The sequence below is a fragment of the Lynx canadensis genome, chromosome C2, assembly GCF_007474595.2.
Source record: "Lynx canadensis isolate LIC74 chromosome C2, mLynCan4.pri.v2, whole genome shotgun sequence".
Lineage (NCBI taxonomy): Eukaryota > Metazoa > Chordata > Mammalia > Carnivora > Felidae > Lynx > Lynx canadensis.
Genome location: NC_044311.2, coordinates 91,085,492 through 91,107,353, shown reverse-complemented (window position 1 = coordinate 91,107,353; position 21,862 = coordinate 91,085,492). Strand labels below are relative to the sequence as shown.

The 21,862-nt window shown below is 40.4% G+C and overlaps 1 protein-coding gene across 2 annotated transcripts in view; it reads left to right on the top strand.

Annotated features, from left to right (window-relative positions):
- The window catches only part of CASR (calcium sensing receptor), an 81,065-nt gene extending 61,208 nt beyond the window's left edge, over positions 1 to 19,857 (top strand). For both annotated transcript variants that reach the window (XM_030330001.1, XM_030330002.1), the window contains exons 5-7: positions 10,207 to 10,437; positions 15,502 to 15,625; positions 16,912 to 19,857. In XM_030330001.1, coding sequence (XP_030185861.1) covers positions 10,207 to 10,437; positions 15,502 to 15,625; positions 16,912 to 18,425 — 1,869 coding nt within the window. In that variant the 3' untranslated portion in view covers positions 18,426 to 19,857. The remainder of the gene's footprint in view (positions 1 to 10,206; positions 10,438 to 15,501; positions 15,626 to 16,911) is intronic.
- The last annotated feature ends 2,005 nt before the right edge of the window (positions 19,858 to 21,862 follow it).

Genomic DNA, 21,862 nt, shown 5'->3' with positions numbered 1-21,862 from the left:
TAATTCCCATTTATGCTTATAATGAGCAACAGTTTGACTTTAAAATCCTTTAGAGGAAATACCCTAAAAGGCCACAAGATGGAAATATTACCACATAAAAGATAATATGTGATCATCTCTGTGTGTGCATGTTGTAAACTATGTGTCTCTCTCTTAATGTGTCTTTCCCAGTGTTTAGTTTTAAGAACCTGTCAGTTTCTCTGCCTGTATGTTATCTTCTATGTGTCAGTCTTTCTTTTAGCTTTTTTCCTTTCTCTTTCCCTTCATTTATTCTTATTTTCCTCATATTTCTCCCCAAATAAAATAACTTAGAAGCATATTATGCTGGATTACAAATCTCAAGGAAATTTTTATATTTTCTTTTTTAATGGAACTATTAGTCCCTCTTTTAAAACTGCAAAAGGAGAGTGTTCTCACTTGGGGAAATATCTAAATTATTTTATAATGTATGTTGATTTTTGTGGGTAATTATCAATTTAAAGATTCCCTGTCATTGCTTTTAAGGATGAAATGGTTTCCATCTCCACCTTCCCTGATATGCAAGGTATTATGTAGAAAATTAAGTGCTCAAATGCAAAACTTGACAGTCAGAATGCCAAAAGAAATATTAAAGATATCTAAAGAGATGACTTAGAGATATGCCTTAGAAAACAATTAAGTGATTATTAATGGACAAGGTAAAACTTTGACTGTGAGGATGAAACACTACGTACCTTAAAGGTTAGGATTTGAAGTAAAGAAGAAAACAAAAGATATCATCTGGGATGGGCTTTGAAGGATGGACAAGATTTTTGAAAAGTGTTCCTTGTAGGGGCGCCTGGGTGGCGCAGTCGGTTGAGCGTCCGACTTCAGCCAGGTAACGATCTCGCGGTCCGGGAGTTCGAGCCCCGCGTCAGGCTCTGGGCTGATGGCTCGGAGCCTGGAGCCTGTTTCCAATTCTGTGTCTCCCTCTCTCTCTGCCCCTCCCCCGTTCATGCTCTGTCTCTCTCTGTCCCAAAAATAAATAAACGTTGAGGAAAAAAAATTAAAAAAAAAAAAGAAAAGTGTTCCTTGGAGAAAATGTCAAATGCAAAGGTAACATAGGTAAATCCCCAAAACATCATGCTGAGTGAAAAAAATCCAGACTAAAAAAAAAAAAAAGAATACATCCTGTAATTACTACATTTATATGATATCCTTTCTCTAATGATAGAAAGAAAAGAGATCCACAGCTCCCTAGGGCTGCAAGTGGGGGTGAAGATTAACTTGGAAGGGACATCTGGGAACTTTTTGGGGTGATAGTAGTGGTGGTTACACAGACATGTACATTTGCCAAAACTCAGTACTCTTAAAATAGACATATTTTATCCTATGTCAACTTTACTGCAATAAAGTTGATTAAAAATATAAAACAATGAAAAGACCCTGGAGTGGGAAAGTACAGGCCATGCATGGAGTTCTGGAGGTCGTTTAGTATGGATCACTTTTCCAATTAAGGCCGCTTGTGTTGCCACAAGCATTATACATGCCTCCATGATCCCACTTTAAAAATAAGCCCATCTTCTCAACCTATATTTTATATTAGTTAACCTTTGTAACTAGCAATAGACAATGTGATAGACTACCTAATCTGACTCCTACAGCTGAATGGATAATATATAATGTAATGGTTGACAAGTTTGGACTCTAGAGCCAGGCTAACTAGATCTAAATCCCAATTGCTACCTAATAACTGTATGACCATGGGCAGTCACTTAATGTGCCTGTGCCTCACTTTCCTCACCTGAAAAATGGAGATGTAGAAGTTCATTATAAGGATGACCTTAGTTAACATGTATAAAGTGCTCAGGATACTGACTATATACAATAAGTGTTCAGCAAACACTAGTCTTGAGTAGTATTCTTTTGTAGGTGAGGAAAGTAAGACCCAGAGAAGCCAAAATGATTTGCCCAAAGTCACGTACCTAGCCCCATCTGCCCCCAGGCAGCAACCAAGGTTACTGTTAAAAGAGCCATGTGCCAAATTGTCCCTTTAGGCACATCCTTTCTAACTCCTAAGAGGCTGCTGGGTAAGTCAATGGTTTCACAGTACAGACACAGAGACAAAGTACAGTGTGAAAATAAGTAAGAGTGGACACAACTGACCAAATTAGAGTATAGCAAACATCTCTCTGTCCATCTCGAATATAATTGTGTCTCTTGTCACTAAAAAAAGTGCCTGTTTGGCCCATATTAGGTGCTTAATAAATACTTTTTGAATGAACAAATAAAGAGAATGAGACAATGGTAAGTAACAGGGGTAAATAGAGGTTAAGTGAATAACAAAACAATAGAGCCATAGGCACAGATAAAAGAGAAGGTGAGTGGTCTGAAAGAAGTCAGTAGAAAATGCCCATGCAAAAAAAAAAACCAAAAAAAACAAAAAAACAATAAAATTCGGGCTGAAACTTAACTCTTCATTAAAGAGGTAAATGACAGAGGAAAACACCACTTCAATAAAGATTTTAAGAGTATAAACAGGATTATTGAGACATGAAGATACAGAAACCATTAAATTTTATTCTTATTTTATTTTTTTTAATATAATTTATTGTCAAGTTAGCTAACATCCAGTGTATATAGCGTGCTTTTGGTTTTGGGGGTAGATTCCAGTGATTCATCGCTTACATAGAACACCCAGTGCTCATCCCAACAAGTGCCCTCCTCAGTACCCATCACCCATTTTCCCTCTCCCCCGCTTGCCCCCTACCAACCCTGTTTGTTCTTTATATTTAAGAGTCTCTTACAGGTTGCCTCCCTCTCTGTTTGAAACAATTTTTTTCCCCTTCCCTTCCCCCATGGTCTTCTGTTCAGTTTCTCAAATTCCACATATGAGTGAAAACACATGATATCTGTCTTTCTCTGCCTGACTTATTTAACTTAGCATAATACCCTCCAGTTCCATCCACATTGTTGCAAATGGCAAATTTCATTCTTTCTCATTGCCAAGTAGTATCCCATTGTATATATAAACCACATCTTCTTTATCCATTCATCAGGTGATAGACATTTAGGCTCTTTCCATAATTTGGCTATTGTTGATAGCGCTGCTATAAACATTGGGATACATGTGCCCCCTATGAATCAGAACTCCTATATCCTTTGGATAAATTCCTAGTAGTGCTATTGCTGGGTCGTAGAGTGGTTCTATTTTTTAATTTCTTGAGAAACCTCCACACTGTTTTCCAGAGTGGCTGCACCAGTTTGATTCCCACCAACAGTGCACAAGGGTTCCCGTTTCTCCACATTCTTGCCAACATCTATTGTTTTTTAATTGACACAGGCTTCCTAAGAATCTTATCAGGAAAAAAAAAAAATTAGCCTAATTTGTACTAATGAAAAAACCCAAAAGGAGAAAAGAAACTTAAAAAAAAAATCTATTTTGACTGATTTTATTTTTTCCTGCTATTACTTTGAATGAATTTATTATAGCTAATAGAATAATTCTGGATCTCTCTACATTAAGGGGATATCAGTCCTATATCTCAAGTGTTGATTGCTCTCTTCATCTTCTGGCATACTTCTGTCATCAATCTTATATGGAACAGTTTTGGGGGGGACTTTTAAGTTACAGTGATACCTCAAAGGGAGAAATTGTATTGGACCTTAATCCCACAGTATAATTTTGAGTATTTTGCTTTTAAAAATAGGTTTAAGTTATAACTGATTATATAAAACTTTAATTTTTATGATCTTCAATGGTAAGTTTTTCAAAAAGTGAATCCTAAACCTTTTCAACCTTATCTGAAAGTTCTTTGTTTTTGTTTGAGTGTAGAACTTAGAACTTTATATTTTCAGTCTGAATCAGCTGACTTCAGCCCAACTGCACTGGCTAGCACCTCCAGTATAATACTCTATAGCCACAGTGAGAATGGACATTATTCTCTTGTTCCTGATCTTAGAGGAAAAACATTCAATCTCTCACCACTAAGCATAATGTTAACCGTAGGTTTTGTAGAGGATTCAGGAGGTTCCTTTCTACTCCTAGATTATGGAAAGTTTTTATCAGGAATGGAGATTGGATGTTACCAACTACTTTTTCTGTATTTATCGAGATGATCATATGGTTTCCCTTTTGTAGTATGTTAATGTAATTGAATGTTCACCCTTGCATTCCTACAACAATGTAGGAAGGTAGACAACTAAAATTTGGTTATGAATTTTTTCCTCTATGTTCATGAGAGATATTGGTCAATAGTTTTATTTTCTAGTAATATCTTTGTCTAGTTTTGGTATCTGAGTAATACTGCCTTCAAAGAATGGGTTAGGAAGTATTGCCTCCCTGTCAATGTTCTGAAAGTGTTTGTGTGGAATTGGTATTACCTTCTTCCTTAAATATGTGGCAGAATTTATCAGTGAATTGGGCCAATTTTCTTTGTGGGAAAATTCTGAACTGCAAATTCAATTTCTTTAATACTTACAGAACTATTCCTTTGAATACAGCTTTGAAGACAGCTTTGATTGTGTCTTTCAAAGACAGTGTCTAAGTTGTCGAATTTATTGGCATAAATTTGTTTAGAACATTGCTTATTAAATTATTTATAATACTCTCAGATTATCCTGAAAATGTCTGCAAGATCTCTAGTGATGTCACTTCTCTCATTCTTTGTTTGGAAATACGCATCTTCATCTTTTTTACTGATCAGTCTGGGAAGAGAGTCATCAATTTTATTGATCTTCCCAAAGAACCAGCTTTTAGTTTTAGTGATTTTCTATGTTTCTGTTTTCTATTCCATTGATTTTTGCTCTGAGCTTTATTACTTCCTTTCTCCTGCTTTATTTGAATTTAATTTGCTCTTCTTTTTCTAGTTTCTTAGGTTGGAAAGTGGGGTCATTAATTTGAGACCTTTCTTCTATAATTTTATTGTTAAAAATCTCCCTCTAGATGTTGCTTTAGCTGCATCCCCCCAATTTTGTATGCTATGTTTTCATTTTCATTTAATTCAAAATACATTCTAACTTTCCTTTCCACTTCTTCTTTAACCCATATATTATTTAGAAGTATGTTATTTGGTTTCCAAGTATCTGAAGATTTTTCAAATATCTTTCTGTTACTGATTTCTAATTTAAATTCTCAGGAGTCAAAAAACATACTTTGTTTGAATATTTTTAAATTTATGGAAACATGGTTTTATTATCCAGAATATGGTTTATCTTGGTAAATATTCTCCGTGCCCTTGAAAAGAGTGTGTATTCTACTGCTATTGGGTTGAGTGTTCTATAAATATCAATTAGGTCAAGTGCTATTGATCAAGTATTATTCAAGTCTTTTACACCTTTATTGATTTTCTACCTACTTGCTCTTTTAACTGATATAGACACCATATTGACCTTATTTATTTGTTTACTTATCCTCAGGCTGGTGAACACCTCATCATGAGCACCACTTGACAAATTCAACAGTGTTAGTTTAATGCCTAGACTATCAACCAAACATTCAACAGACATAGTTTGAGTATCCATTCAAATTCAGGCCCCCTACAAATCACTGGGGACACAGAAAGGAATAAGATAGTGTCTTTAACTTTAGAGGAGATTTGTCTAATAAATTTTGGGTATAAAATTTCTAGCCACAAAGATCCTGGGTGCTTCCTTTTCTGGATAAGATGTTTGCCCTGCTTTTACCTTCTGCCTATCCTTATCTCCCTGTCCCATCTGAGGCTAGAATTGCGATGTCTCATTAGTAAACTCTTGATACCAAATGTCCTCAAGGTTACCTTGTTATCAAGGTCTCTACCTGCTCCACCAATGAAGTCATATTTGGACATTTGAAATCCCTTTCAATACTTCCTTTTTTGGTAAAAGTTTTATTGATATATAATTCACATATCATAAAGTTCACCTACTACAGTGGTTTTTAGTATATTCACAGAGTTGTATAACCATAACCACAATCAGTTTGGAACCTTTCCACCACATCAAAAAGAAACTTCATACCCTTTAGCTGTCACCCCCTACTTTCTCATCCCCCCATTCCTAAATACCACCAATCTACTTTCTGTCTCTCTATATTTGGATATTTCTGCACAGTTCATATAAAGCGAATCATAAAATATGTGGTCTGTGTGACTTCTTCCACTTGGCATGTTTTCAAGGTTCATCCTTGTTGTAGCACGTATCAGTACTTCATTCCTTTTTATGGCTTGAATAGTATCCCATCATATGGATATAACATATTTTATTTATCCATTGATTCGAGTGATATACATTTAACTTGCTTCCATTTTTTATTATTATGAATTATGAACAGTAGTGTTCAGGTTTTTGTTTGGATATATGTTTTCATTTTTCTTGGGATTACACATAAGAGTGGAATTGCTGGGTCAAGTGGTAACTCTTATGTTTAACTTTTTGAGAAAGTGTCAAACTATTTTCCAAAGTCTCTGCACCATTTTACATCCCCACCAACAGTGTATGGAGATTTCTCTACATTCTCATCAACCTGTTATTATGTGATCCTGTGCCTTTTAATATGAAATCCAGCCTCTTTGCCTTGAATCCTCTTTACCTATCTACTTTATTTCCCCTTGTTCTCTAGCATGTACACGAATTTTGAGAGACTGGTTTCTTTACTGCCCCCATAACACTTATTCCTAACTTGATCTTTGTCCATGCTATTCCCACTGTTTTTAACACCCTCCTTCTTTCTGTCCTTTGCCAATCCAAATTTCTACCATGCCTCAAGCCTGTATTGACCTCTTCAGCCCTTTTAAATTTCCATCCCTTCTGAATTTAGCTGTATTTAGAGCTGATACCCTGTAAGTTAGCTCATGAGGACTATATTACTATGTCTTATACTACTGCAGCCTAGCTCAGAACACATAGTGAATAGTCTATAAATATTTACTTGTTGATTGATTCTAACAGCACACACATCTCACCCTGTGTTTACAATAATTTTTTTAATGGAAACTTTAAGAAAATGATTTTTGATTGACTTCTTCTTCTTTCATGTTAGGATTATGGTAGAAATCTCCATCCCATGCCAATGGCAACACAAAAGGATTACAGCCAGTGGTGATCTTTGAGTCACGTTTCTGTCCAGCCTGACCAATGTAGAAGATAACAATTTAATTATAAAATGATTGTCCCTGTTCCCTTCCTTATTCATCCACTAATGCCTGGAGACTTTCACTGCAGAGAACTTAAAGACAGAGAAAAGGAGAGAGAAAGCTTGTTGCCTGGCATATTGAGAACCAAGGAATTAAACCTGAATAAGAAGGAAGTAAATTTATGCTCAATACTCCAGTTTTACTGCTGTATATATGCTTTTAAAATTATTCTTCAGGGGCGCCTGGGTGGCGCAGTCGGTTAAGCGTCCGACTTCAGCCAGGTCACGATCTCGCGGTCCGGGAGTTCGAGCCCCGCGTCAGGCTCTGGGCTGATGGCTCAGAGCCTGGAGCCTGTTTCCGATTCTGTGTCTCCCTCTCTCTCTGCCCCTCCCCCGTTCATGCTCTGTCTCTCTCTGTCCCAAAAATAAATAAACGTTGAAAAAAAAATTAAAAAATAAAAAAATAAAAAAAATAAAATTATTCTTCAAATAACAGTGATGCTTTTTCAAAATATATTTAATGAGGAAATATTACTGACAAATATTTGCCATGGACATTCTAAATCATTTATATTAGAGGCAGGAGAGTGCAGCAGGAAAAGCTCATGTTTAAATCACAGCTCAAGAACTTTCTAGCTTATGACCGGCAAGTTTCTTGACTTCTATGCCTCAGTTTCTTCATCTATAAAATGAATATAATAATAGAGTGGTTGTGAGGATTAAATGAGATATTGGGTGTAAAGCTTTAGTACAATGCCTGGCACATAGGAAGTGTAAATAAGAGGTAGTTCCCTACCTCTCCACTCTTCTCATCTCCTTTTACACACATCAGAGCAAAGACAGAGTTAGCATGATTGTGGAAAGGACAGTGGAAACTGTATGACTAGGATAAAACATTTGCACTAACAAGTAATGGTAGGTACATGAAACCAAAGTATGGAAGGTTTTGGAAGCTACCTAGAGAAGTTTGAAGAATATTTCATTTGAGCCATGATAGATCCCCAGCAGGATGTGGGAAAAGAAAAGCATGACTATGGAATGGAGGTTCCAGAGTGGGTGGAAGGAATGAGGTTCTAAGTGCTGCAAGAGAAGCTCAGCTGTACAGAGCAGAAGGACTGTATGTTCCTCTCAGGGAAGAAAAGCTGTGTCAGGACAAGGATGTGTTGGGGTACAAACAAAAGAATGTACATCATTCTGTATAGGAGGAGGCCAGGTCATTCCAAGAGCATGGAGGAAAAGGAAGGAGAACTGGAGGTATAAAAAAGGAACATATCTGGGGTACTGCTCTGCAGACAGTTTTAAAAGCTCAGTAAAAATGGAGGAAAAAATATAGGATGGATGACCATCAAGGAAGCCTCAGGAGAACACAAGTAGCATGAATCCTCAGTAGGATTCATTCTCCATATTTTTGGAGGATAGCTCAGCAGTTCTGACTGCAGAACAGAAGAACAGATAGCAGGAAGGGAAGGACACCCCCTCTTCCCCCATAAGTCTGGGCAAAAGTCAGGGCAGCCAGAGTCTGCCAGGGTAGCAGTGAGGACACTAAAGCAGTAAATTGCATACAGAAGGTTAGGTGAGGCACCCAGGGTGGTATGTTTGTGTGCATACATGGTCTGCCATTGACTCTGTCCCCAAACTTGTCCCAGAGCTGTTTATGAGCAAATTCAGGTGACTCCTTTTCCCTATTTAATTTTACTTACAATAAATGTTTATTTGAAAGTAAAGTGAATACAGATATATAGTTTTAAAAAGCAGTGTCATCTCTGGAATGGGTAGAATATTAAAGGTGCCCTGAAGGGGCCTAGCTAAGTCACCTAGTTTGTCATGAATATTAACCTGGATAATAGGTGCAAGGCCTCAGTAAAGCCATCCATTAGACAGATTCAACCCAAACTTTTCCCCAGTGTCAGATTAGATGTTGGTTTTTTAGGGGTAATGATAAAAATAATGATAAAAGGGAGAGGTGCCTCTAGATGTACCTCAGGGACCATGAAGCCACAGAACAGAGAGAAGAGTCCATACCAGAGTTTGCAGAGATTCCGCAACCTCTCTGGACCAGCCCTCTCATTACAAAGGTGAGGAAACATGCTCAGAGCTGGAGGAGGGTGAAAAATCTCAGTGACTTGTGAGGTGCAGTAGAAGCAAGAACACTTATATTCACAGGCTGGACCATGTGTTATTCTCTCTTGATGCCTTGGGACCCCTGGCACATCCCACATGAAGGGGCTGAGTGTTCACTGTCTCCTCCTGACCCATGTCAGGGGCACATAGGAAGCAAAGCCAGGTGCCTAACAATACTACAATAGAGCATAGCCATTAAGAGCGCAGGCTTTGCACCACTTGCTAACTGTGTAACCCTAAACAAGATACTACTGTTCCTATGCCTCACTTTCCCCATCAGTAAAATGGGGGTGATAGTACTATTTGTTGTAAGGATAAGATTAGATAATAAATATAAGGCATTTAGCATTTGCGCCTAAAATGTAGTAAAATGACCAATAAAGTTTAACAATTATTATCATTACTTTTTTATACAAGAGTTATATGACATATAAAACCCTGCGAAGATTAAGGGATTGGCCATGACTGTTACAACAGTGATGGTGAGGGCTCCACCGACAGCCTCATTTCTTTCTTCCTTCCACTCACCCCACTCCGTGATTTTTGGCAGCAAGACACTTTCACAGAGGCAGCAGCATAAAGAAAGATGGAGCAGATCTTAAAAGTACTTCATACCTCCACTCCTTCCCCAAAACCCATCTCAGAAGACACCAGGAATGGCTCTGGGTTACAAACCCTGCCCTTCTTGGGGCACCACCAGTTGATGATGTACCTGAAGAAGACTTGATTTGGCCAGGGGCCATGGTGAGATGTGCCCAGTCTACTTTCCTGACTTCAAGAAGGTGTTTTCGTCCCAGTTACAATTTGAGTATCAAGTAAAGCCTGTGGCTTACCAGGGCTACTACTAACACATACAATTACCTTAGTGTAAATTAGAAAAAGGTGCCTCTTCCTAAAGTTATGTTCCTTCCACTTTGTTAGAACAAGATAGTTTACTGTCCTCATGCAGTACATAACATACTTAAACATATGTGGTAGCCCTGTGGCTTGTACTCAAAGTCTCTGTTCCTCTTTAGGTCCTGAAGCACCTACGGCACCTAAACTTTACCAACAATATGGGGGAGCAGGTGACTTTCGATGAATGTGGGGACCTGGTGGGGAACTATTCCATCATCAACTGGCACCTCTCTCCAGAGGATGGCTCCATAGTGTTTAAGGAAGTCGGATATTACAACGTCTATGCCAAGAAAGGAGAAAGGCTCTTCATCAATGAGGAGAAAATCCTGTGGAGTGGATTCTCCAGGGAGGTATGTGCTGTCCATCAGAACCACAGATGCCTCCACCACAGGCAGGAAACTGTGCTAGATTTCAGAAGGGCCTTAGGCTTCACCACTGGACTTGCAAAATGATGAGACCACTTCCCTCAACTCACTAACTCTTGTTAGCTCTTGTCATATAGCTCTAATGCCAAGGTTCTCCATGAAATCCACGAGTGTTTAGTATACAGATGATAATCCTCAGAAAATTCTTATTCTTTACAAATCTGATCTTTTGGCTAAATGGCTAATAGTTTCCTTGACTAAAACTTTCCCCAACTAGAGTGAAATATTTAAGCAAACAGAAATATCACTCAAGGTAGGGTCTGGACAATTCACACAGAGGTAGTTCCCTGTTACCCAAATAGCTCCGGGAGGACCTATAAATCAAAAGGACAATTTCTTAGAAAATCAAATGGGTTGGTAACTTGGGAAAGATAACATCTCTGAGGGTACTGTGTTACTATAGTTGAAAGTACTAATGTCCTTCACTAGTTCTTTTCCTTTCTTTTCCTTCCCAAGGTCCCAAGAATCTTAGCAATCATCAGGTCCAATACTGTCATTTATATCCCTCTTTCATTAGAAAATAATGCCAATTATTTTCTCTTCAAGTTTTCTAAAAAATCCTTGTCAAACCAGTTATTTTTCTGATATAGTAAAAAATTTCCTTTGTTGATTTCCATGTGTTTAACTTTGTAAGATGTCTCCAAGTCAAGCAGGTAGGTGGGGAGAGAAGGGAAGAGTCTTATTAAAGAGACATTTTGAGGGGTGCCTCGGTGGCTCAGTCGGTTAAGCGTCTGATTTCGGCTCAGGTCATGATCTTGTGGTCCTTGAGTTTGAGCCCTGCATCATGCTCTGTGCTGACAGCTCAGAGCCTGGAGCCTGCTTCAGATTCTGTGTCTCCCTCTCTCTCTGTACCTCCCCTGCTTGCACTCCATTTCTCTCTCAAAATAAATAAATAAATAAATATTTAAAAAAATTTTTTTAAAAGAAACATTTTGGAAATAGTATGCACCCTTCTGTGTTACTTGACGTGATCATATGGAATGAGAAGAAGAGCTTCTGAAACAATAAAGCAATAAATTGGACAAAACTGTCAAAAACAACCATTTAAGGATCTGGCAATCAACCAAAGCAAACAAAAGCTGAAGTGTCTTTCTAAGAAAGACTAATGAAACTTGAGTAAGAAAAGTCTGTGGCAGTCTGAGGCTGCTCCCCAATTATTTCTAATAATTTGGTTGCTGATTCTTTTAAGTTTTCTACGTGGACAATCATATCATCTGTAAATAACAAGTTTTACTGAGTTCTTTCCAATATTTATGCCCTTATTTTTCTTGCCTTATCCCACTAGCTATGAACTCTGCAATGTTTAATAATAGTGGTTATAGTGGGCATTCTTGTTTTATTTATTTATTTTTTTTATATATGAAATTTATTGACAAATTGGTTTCCATACAACACCCAGTGCTCATCCCAAAAGGTGCCCTCCTCAATACCCATCACCCACCCTCCCCTCCCTCCCACCCCCCATCAACCCTCAGTTTGTTCTCAGTTTTTAAGAGTCTCTTATGCTTTGGCTCTCTCCCACTCTAACCTCTTTTTTTTTTTTTTTTCCTTCCCCTCCCCCATGGGTTCCTGTTTAGTTTCTCAGGATCCACATAAGAGTGAAACCATGTGGTATCTGTCTTTCTCTGTATGGCTTATTTCACTTAGCATTACACTCTCCAGTTCCATCCACGTTGCTACAAAAGGCCATATTTCATTTTTTCTCATTGCCACATAGTACTCCATTGTGTATATATACCACAATTTCTTTATCCATTCATCAGTTGATGGACATTTAGGCTCTTTCCATAATTTGGCTATTGTTGAGAGTGCTGCTATAAACATTGGGGTACAAGTGCCCCTATGCATCAGTACTCCTGTATCCCTTGGATAAATTCCTAGCAGTGCTATTGCTGGGTCATAGGGTAGGTCTATTTTTAATTTTCTGAGGAACCTCCACACTGCTTTCCAGAGCGGCTGCACCAATTTGCATTCCCACCAACAGTGCAAGAGGGTTCCTGTTTCTCCACATCCTCTCCAGCATCTATAGTCTCCTGATTTGTTCATTTTGGCCACTCTGACTGGCGTGAGGTGATACCTGAGTGTGGTTTTGATTTGTATTTCCCTGATAAGGAGCGACGCTGAACATCTTTTCATGTGCCTGTTGGCCATCTGGATGTCTTCTTTAGAGAAGTGTCTATTCATGTTTTCTGCCCATTTCTTCACTGGGTTATTTGTTTTTCGGGTGTGGAGTTTGGTGAGCTCTTTATAGATTTTAGATACTAGCCCTTTGTCTGATATGTCATTTGCAAATATCTTTTCCCATTCCGTTGGTTGCCTTTTAGTTTTGTTGGTTGTTTCCTTTGCTGTGCAGAAGCTTTTTATCTTCATAAGGTCCCAGTAATTCACTTTTGCTTTTAATTCCCTTGCCTTTGGGGATGTGTTGAGTAAGAGATTGCTACGGCTGAGGTCAGAGAGGTCTTTTCCTGCTTTCTCCTCTAAGGTTTTGATGGTTTCCTGTCTCACATTTAGGTCCTTTATCCATTTTGAGTTTATTTTTGTAAATGGTGTGAGAAAGTGGTCTAGTTTCAACCTTCTGCATGTTGCTGTCCAGTTCTCCCAGCAGCATTTGTTAAAGAGACTGTCTTTTTTCCATTGGATGTTCTTTCCTGCTTTGTCAAAGATGAGTTGGCCGTACGTTTGTGGGTCTAGTTCTGGGGTTTCTATTCTATTCCATTGGTCTGTGTGTCTGTTTTTGTGCCAGGCATTCTTGTTTTAAAAGAAATGCTTTTATTTTTTCATGTAGAATGATGTTTACCTAAGAAGTTTTTATACTGCCCTTTTTAAGTTAAAGATATTTCTTCCTATCTCCCTTTTTCAGGTAAGTTTTTAATTGTTATTTTGTGTTGAATTTCATCAAATGCTTTTTCTTTATCTACTGATGATCATGATTTTTCTCCATTAATTTATTAATGCAGTGGATTTTATATATATAGATGCAGTATAGATTTTCTAGTACTAAACTTGTTTGCATTCTTGGCACAAACCTAACATGATCATGCTACATATTCTTTCCTATGTCCTTTGAGTTTGTTAATTGTTTTAGTGTTTTCATCTATATTCAAGTGATAAAAAGTAGCTATACTCTTCTCAGGTCCTTTCAGATTCCTCACACTTTGAGTATACCTCCAGGACTTCTATATATTTTTGCTTCCAACAGAACTCACCACACTTTTTCAGAAAACTACCAGCGGGCTAATAGAACCCACTTTGCCACAGGGCTCAGAAAGGCAGAAGAGTCCACAAATTTACATTTCCCTAAAAAGATCCTTAACAATGAGCGGTGTGGAAGTACAAAAACCCTGGCTCCCTTTTCCTTAGGTCAGGACAGCTCTAAGGAATAACTTACAGTCCAGAGTTCCCCTATGGGATTAGGCAGAAGCTACCCTCTGAGGGACTTTGCTCAAGATCATACCCTTGCTGTCTTCTTCCCTTCTGTGTCTGACTTGCTCCATTCTCTTCCTGGTTTCTTGGGAGAACTTTCCTTGCAAACACTTGTAGACAAATCCACAACTCAGGTCTGCTTCTAAAGACAACTTAAAGTAGTGATATGGGCCTGTAATTTTTTTTTTTATTTTTCATACTGTTCTCATCTGGTTTTGGAATCAGAGTTATACTGGCCTTTATATAAGAATGAGTTAGAAGGGGCGCCTGGGTGGCGCAGTCGGTTAAGCGTCCGACTTCAGCCAGGTCACGATCTCACAGTCCGTGAGTTCGAGCCCCGCTCAGGCTCTGGGCTGATGGCTCAGAGCCTGGAGCCTGTTTCCGATTCTGTGTCTCCCTCTCTCTCTGCTCCTCCCCCGTTCATGCTCTGTCTCTCTCTGTCCCAAAAATAAATAAACGTTGAAAAAAAATTAAAAAAAAAAAAAAAGAATGAGTTAGAAGATGTTCCCCTTTTTTTCCCCCCAATCTCTGGTAGAGTTCACATAAGATTAGATTCATCTGTCCCTTGAAAGTTTAGTGTTTTTTTAAAAAAGAAAGAATGTTTAATGTCATTTGCCTGTGATAAACAGAGAATGGTGGTCATCTCAGGTATGAATATATAGTAGGGAAGGAAGCAAGGGGTTAGAGGAAAGCATACAGTTAAGTGCAGGTTACTGTTCTAGTCCTAGCTTTTGTTTTGGGGTAGTCATTAAAAATGACTGGCTAAAAGTGATTGAAATATGAACAAGTAATGATGGGAAAACAAGGATTATGATTAATCAAATTCCATGCACCTGAAGTCCACTAATGAAATAAATAAATAAAATCTATGTTACCTGAAATTAATATCACTATTGCAGATTTCTTTTGGGTAGTAGTTACCTGACATATTTTTCTGATCCATTTACTTTTCGCTCTTCTATGCCTGTCCTGCCTGCCTTGCTGAGTGGTTCAAGGATCTCAGAAGTCACCCTATAAAGCCTAAAATAAACTTGCAGGAATTGCAATTCACTGCAAAGTTCAGAATCCCATTTTCTAAACAAATTTCCTCTCATCTCAGCATCTCCCTTCGTGATTATCCCTCTATATGTATGTAGACCTGTGTCCCTGCATCTTTTAGCTTGCCTTAAACTCTTGTTTCCATGGAAAGCAAACAGATGTCCCATTCTGGGACTTGGAGGGAATGGAATGGGGGGTTATTTAAGGAGGATTTTGGTCACTATGTAGAGTGGCAACAATTAATCTTCCCAGACTCCCATGGATGTGTGTGTGTGTGTGTGTGTGTGTGTGCGCACGCGCACACACCTGCAGGCACTTGCCCAAGGACACCTCTCCCTTTCTTTTTTTTTTCCCACCTCCCTTTCATTGATAATAAAAACAAGGATCTCTGGGGCTTCCTCTGTCTGGAATGAGTCTGAAGTCTGTTGTACTGGTCCTTGTGCACAAACTCCTCTTCCATGCTTGTGTCAAAAGGGGAGATTGATCCCACAGCTGCAGCCCTTCACTTTTGTGCTCTCGGTTCTCTAGGTACCTTTCTCCAACTGCAGTCGAGACTGCCTGGCAGGGACCAGGAAAGGAATCATTGAGGGGGAGCCCACCTGCTGCTTTGAGTGTGTGGAATGTCCTGATGGGGAGTACAGTGATGAAACAGGTAAAGGAACATGCCCTCCTGCAGTGCTCAGTTCACTTTGGAGCACTGGGGTCAGCCAAGTCCCTGGAAGGGGTAGGCTGAGGAGGTACTTCGCACAATTTCTCATTTAACAAGGTATGTCTGAGAGTCACGTTGGGCTGGGCATTGAGGGGGATAGAAAAGAAATATTGGATGCCTTATAATACCATAAAAGGTTACACATCTTTCGTTTTACTTTGATGCCACTCTCCAATATTATATCCCTTTTCTTACAGCTCAGTAGCCCTAAATAGACAAAGTTCTGTCTGTTCCACACTACACAATTAATAGGCCATGATATATTGCCTGTTGGGTGCCTGGCATTGTATTTGCTGTCTTACTTACGCTTTTCCTGTACCTCAGTTTCTTCATCTACAAAGTGGGAATAATAATAAACCTATTTTACAGAGTTGGGGGAATTAAATGAGTTAATACTGTTATAGCACATGCTAAGTTCTAGATAAATGTTAAGTAAAAACCTTAACTGGCATTTGGAGATGCTTTATACATATTAACTATAATTGTTATTATTACTGTTATTATCTCATTTCATCCTTACCACAATAATGGGATTATTGCTTTCTTTGCATAGATGATTGAAACTGAGGCTCAGAGAGGTTAAGGAGCCTGACCAAACAGCTAGTAAACAGAAGAGCCAGGATTCCCATCCATATCTCTGACTGAAAGCCCAAGTTCCTTTAACTCCCCAAAACTGCAGGGTGTTTGGGACATAGTAGGGCCTTAATAAATGTCTACTGACTGAATGCGTCTGCAGCCTCCCTCATTGGAAAGCCATGAATGTGGAGTGAGGAAGGCACAGGTCGTTTGTGTGGGATATTCTGCCTTGATCTAAGAGGAAGTCTGCTCTGACATGTCCACAAAGTCCATCCATATATCCAAAATGAATCAGGCTGAGTGTGAATACTGTGAGAAGTTGGTAAACTATGCTAGACCCCTGGTATGTAGGCAGCCAGCCACCTGCCCAGCAAGATTGATCATTCTCTGCTAAAGACCATCAGCAAGTAGTGCTAATAGGGGTAGCACCACCCCCCACCATGTACAAAGGAAAAAAATAACAGAACTATTAAAAATACATGAAATTAAATAAGTATGTTAATAAACATAAGTCAGAGTTCGATCATTTCACTAACAAAGAAAGTTTAAAGTGACCGCATCCAATAATCTGTATACCCTTACCAACACGTTTACACTCATAGGTCTTAGTCTATGCCCCACAGTGACTAACTCTTCCCTGAAACATTTTACAGATGCAAGTGCCTGTGACAAGTGCCCCGATGACTTCTGGTCCAATGAGAACCACACTTCTTGCATTGCCAAGGAGATTGAGTTTCTGTCCTGGACGGAGCCCTTTGGGATTGCACTCACTCTCTTTGCTGTGCTGGGCATTTTCCTGACAGCCTTCGTGCTGGGTGTCTTCCTCAAGTTCCGTAACACACCCATTGTCAAGGCTACCAATCGAGAGCTCTCCTACCTCCTCCTCTTCTCCTTGCTCTGCTGCTTCTCCAGCTCCCTGTTCTTCATTGGTGAGCCGCAGGACTGGACATGCCGCCTGCGCCAGCCAGCCTTTGGCATCAGCTTTGTGCTCTGCATATCATGCATCCTAGTGAAAACCAACCGTGTCCTCCTGGTGTTTGAGGCCAAGATCCCCACGAGCTTCCACCGCAAGTGGTGGGGGCTCAACCTGCAGTTCCTGCTGGTCTTCCTCTGCACCTTCATGCAGATTGTCATCTGTGTGATCTGGCTCTACACTGCACCACCCTCAAGCTACCGCAACCACGAGCTGGAGGATGAGATCATCTTTATCACATGCCACGAGGGCTCGCTAATGGCACTGGGCTTCTTAATTGGCTACACGTGCCTACTGGCTGCCATCTGCTTCTTCTTTGCCTTCAAGTCCCGGAAGCTGCCAGAGAATTTCAATGAAGCCAAGTTCATCACCTTCAGCATGCTCATCTTCTTCATCGTCTGGATCTCCTTCATCCCAGCCTACGCCAGCACCTATGGCAAGTTTGTCTCTGCCGTGGAAGTGATCGCCATCCTGGCAGCCAGCTTTGGCTTGCTGGCCTGCATCTTCTTCAACAAGGTCTACATCATCCTCTTCAAGCCATCACGTAACACCATCGAGGAGGTGCGCTGCAGCACTGCTGCCCATGCTTTCAAAGTAGCAGCCCGGGCCACGCTGCGCCGCAGCAACGTCTCTCGCAAGCGGTCCAGCAGCCTTGGGGGCTCCACGGGATCCACACCCTCTTCCTCCATCAGCAGTAAGAGCAACAGTGAAGACCCCTTCCCACAGCCCGAGAGGCAAAAGCAGCAGCAGCCACTGGCCCTGACCCAACAAGAGCAGCAGCCGCAGCCACAGCAGCCCTCGTCCCTACAGCAGCAGCCACAGCCACAGCCACAGCCCAGATGCAAGCAGAAAGTCATCTTCGGCAGTGGCACAGTCACCTTCTCACTGAGCTTTGATGAGCCTCAGAAGAGTGCCATGGCTCACAGGAATTCTATGCACCAGAACTCCCTGGAGGCCCAGAAAAGCAATGAGACCCTCACCAGACACCAGGCATTACTCCCACTACAGTGCGGGGAGACAGACTCAGAACTGAGTGCCCAGGAGAGAGGTCTTCAAGGGCCTGTAGACGGGGACTTCCGACCAGAGATGGAGGACCCTGAAGAGATGTCCCCAGCACTTGTAGTGTCCAGTTCACAAAGCTTTGTCATCAGTGGTGGTGGCAGCACTGTCACAGAAAATATACTGCATTCATAAAATGGAAGAAGGTGGCCAGTCCAGGGAGGATCCAGAGAGGATTCCTGGGATCATGTTCTCTGACAGGGATGAGGAATCGCCTCAGACTCCTTTCCCCTGTGTGTGGAAGGAGGAATAAGACATGCCAAACACCTCAAATTTAGTTGCACTGCTTTAAATAACAGTGAATTGACTAATGTTCCCTCTAAAATTAAAAAGAAAAAAAAAAGAACCGTGTCCTTCTGTGGTTGGAGATGTCAGAGTGTTGAGATCACCATAGTCAGATTTGCTGTTCATGTCTCTTCCTCTGTTCTCATCCTCCATTCTATCCCATCCAACCACCCAGATATAAAACCAAGATTTTAGTAACCCACCTATTCCCTTCTTTTTTTCTTAACACCGAAATGCCTGCCCTGAACATTGCAGACAGCCTGGCCCAGACACAAAAGTGTGCAGAGTGAAAAAAGTTCAGACTGGCCACCACTAGAGTTAAGAGTCTGAAAGACAGAACATCATCAGTGCTTCCCAGCACCTTGACAATGGGAAGAGAACTTCAAGTGTTCAAGAGCATAAGGTGAACATGTCCCCTCCTATTTATGAAAACCATAAGATATTTGGTCTCCTACTCGCTGCTGCTATCATGTGACATCTAGAAGATTAGCATCCCTCCTACACCAACATGTCTGGTGGACAATGTCATAGTGATGCCATGTTTAGATTCCAGGATCACAAGAATCACCTCAAATTGTTGGGAAGGAACTGCATGAATCCAATGAGCTGTATCTGTAATTAATATTGCTATATGTAGCTTTATCTCTAAGAAAATGCTTCTGTTATAATAATGTTATAATAGTTCATGGACAATATAAACTGAAAAAATGTCAGTCTGGTTAATATAAGGCAGTATTATTGAGCTCCTTGCCTATCCTTGCCTACCCCACCTCCATGAGCTAAGCCCAAGTAAGCCCCAGGGATCCATAAGTTCCCCCAATCCCTATCCCCAAAGCTTCCCGAAGCCAGATCCACAGCTGACTCTGTGGAAAACAAGCTCCCAGTCATTAGCCCCTACCAGTTGCTGGGGTAAGAAAGTGTTCCACGAGAGCTCTCACAGGACATTAGCCTGGCACTCTCCCTGCCAAATGCCATACCTAAAATCCCTCCAGCAGTGGGAATCTGCCCATAGGGGGTTAAAGTGGTTAAATGGCATATTTCTGAGCATTCAGGCTCTGGAGACAGAGAGACCTGGGTTCAAGCCAGTCACTTACAAGTTGGGTGACCACAGGCAGGGAACCTTAACTTCACTAAGCCCCAGCTTCTTTGTCTCTAAAATAGAGGTAATAATCATTCTTTCCCCTCAGAGCGCTTATGTGAATTAAATGAGATGATGTATGTAAAGTACTTTAGCATGGTGCCTAGCATATAGTAAGCAATCAATAAATATTAGTTAATATTATTACTGATATTGTAATTATTTTTTTCACTTCATTAAAATATAAAATAAACTTTGTTTACCATTCAGATTTTAATGACAAGCCCACTGATGACACAAACGTTCTTCATAATAACCCCAAGAACTCTGATCAGCCCTAGTAACACTTGCTCATGGCAACAAACCGAGAAAGTCAATCAGACCCCCCCCCAGAGGCCCCCATGCTCTGCCTCTATGATCACAACGCCAAGAGAAGAATGTCACCGGTCTGGCAGTAGTTTCTCAGATCACTCTAAATGCTGCTCTTAAGCCAAAGCCAAAATATAGCAATTAAATCTGAGAATGTTGGACTCAACATCATTATCTTCATTTATATGTTGCAGCACAACTCTCAGCACAGATTCAGGAGTGTAAAACGTGAACTTTATTTTTCTCTAACAACTTAGTTTCTATCTCAAATTCCCATTCAGCCTAGTGACAGAAACTTCCATCTTAGTCAAACTGGGGTTTTCTCAGGAACTTCAGAGTTTTCTGAATTGGTTCAGATTTCTGGGCATCAGTTCAGAGGTTTCTTCCTTACCCCTTCCATGAGAGCTTTTAGTGTAAAGGGAGGTGGGGTTCCTCAAACATCAGCAGCTCCTATTGACATCTCTGAGAACATTCTGATCTGGCCCTCAGTAATTGTTATGCCTGCACATTGGCATCCTATGAGGCCTCCCATCCCCATATGGTCCCCGGTCATGGGATCCACAGTGATTTTCACAGCTGTGTCACTTTGTCCCAACTGCTAGGGCCCTCTCAGGCTTGCCAGCTCTCTCATGAATAGAGAACACTGGAGCCTAGGAACTGCCAGGCAGCTCTCAGGCCCCTCCCTCCCGGCCTCTACTTAACTGCTGTCTCCCCATGATGGTATGGAGAATTCATAGAGACTAGCTTCCAAGGTGCCAGAGCGAAAACAGGGCATGTGTCTCCAAATCTGTACAGACATTTGTCAAAGACTGAATAACAGCCCCCCAAAGATGCCCACATCCTAATCTCCAGAACCTATGATGGTTACGTTACGTGGCAAGAGTGAGTTAAGGCTGCAGATGGGATTAAGGTTGCCAATCAGCTGACCTTGGTAAGGAGATCATTTTGGATTGCCCAGGTGGGCACAGTGTAATCACCAGCTCCTCAGAAGTGGAAGAAGGAAGCGGAGAATCAGTGTAAGGATGATGTGATGTGAGAAAGACTCCAGAGATTATTGCTGCTTTTAAAATAGGGAAAGGAACCATGAACCAAGAGACACGGAGGCTTCTAGAAGATGGAAAAGGCAAGAAAACAAATTTTCCCCAGAGCTTCCAGAAGGAACCAACCCTGTCAAAACCTTGATTTTAGTCCAGTAAGAGCCTTTTCGGACTGCTGGTCTCCAGAACTGTAAGATAATAAATTTATGTTGTTTTACGCCACTAAGTTTGTGGTACTGTTACAGAAGCAACGGAAACTAATACAACATTTTTACTCTACTCCCCCTTTCCTGAGCATTTTCAGCTCGAGAAACAGTCCAGCGCCTTTCTCAGAGATCCACCTGGTCTCCCTCTAGTGCTCTCCCCACCAACTAGCTCCATCTCTCTCCTCCCCGAAAAAAAGTCTGACCAATATTCTATTCCTTCAAATCTGTTTGGGGAACTATAAACCTTGTGTTCTTAGTCTTTCTGGGTTTTGGTTTTAGATCATTAACAGCCATTTTCTATCCATTATATGTTAGTAGAACAAACCTGAAAAACAGTAGCTTCCAAAAACAGGGGTTTGTTTTCTCTCTTTTATAAAGTCAGTCAAGAGTTTTTCCAAAAGATTCTTAAGAGTCCATTGGCAATGGAAACTGTTTATTTTTCTTTTGAAAATAAAAATGAATTCTATAATTATGAAGGATTTTCACTCAAATGAGAGAGTTTCCTAGAAGATTTTAAGAATTTACATTAGAATTTTACAGGTAATGATCATCATGCAACATTATCACTCTTCAAGTCCCTATAATCATCAACTACAT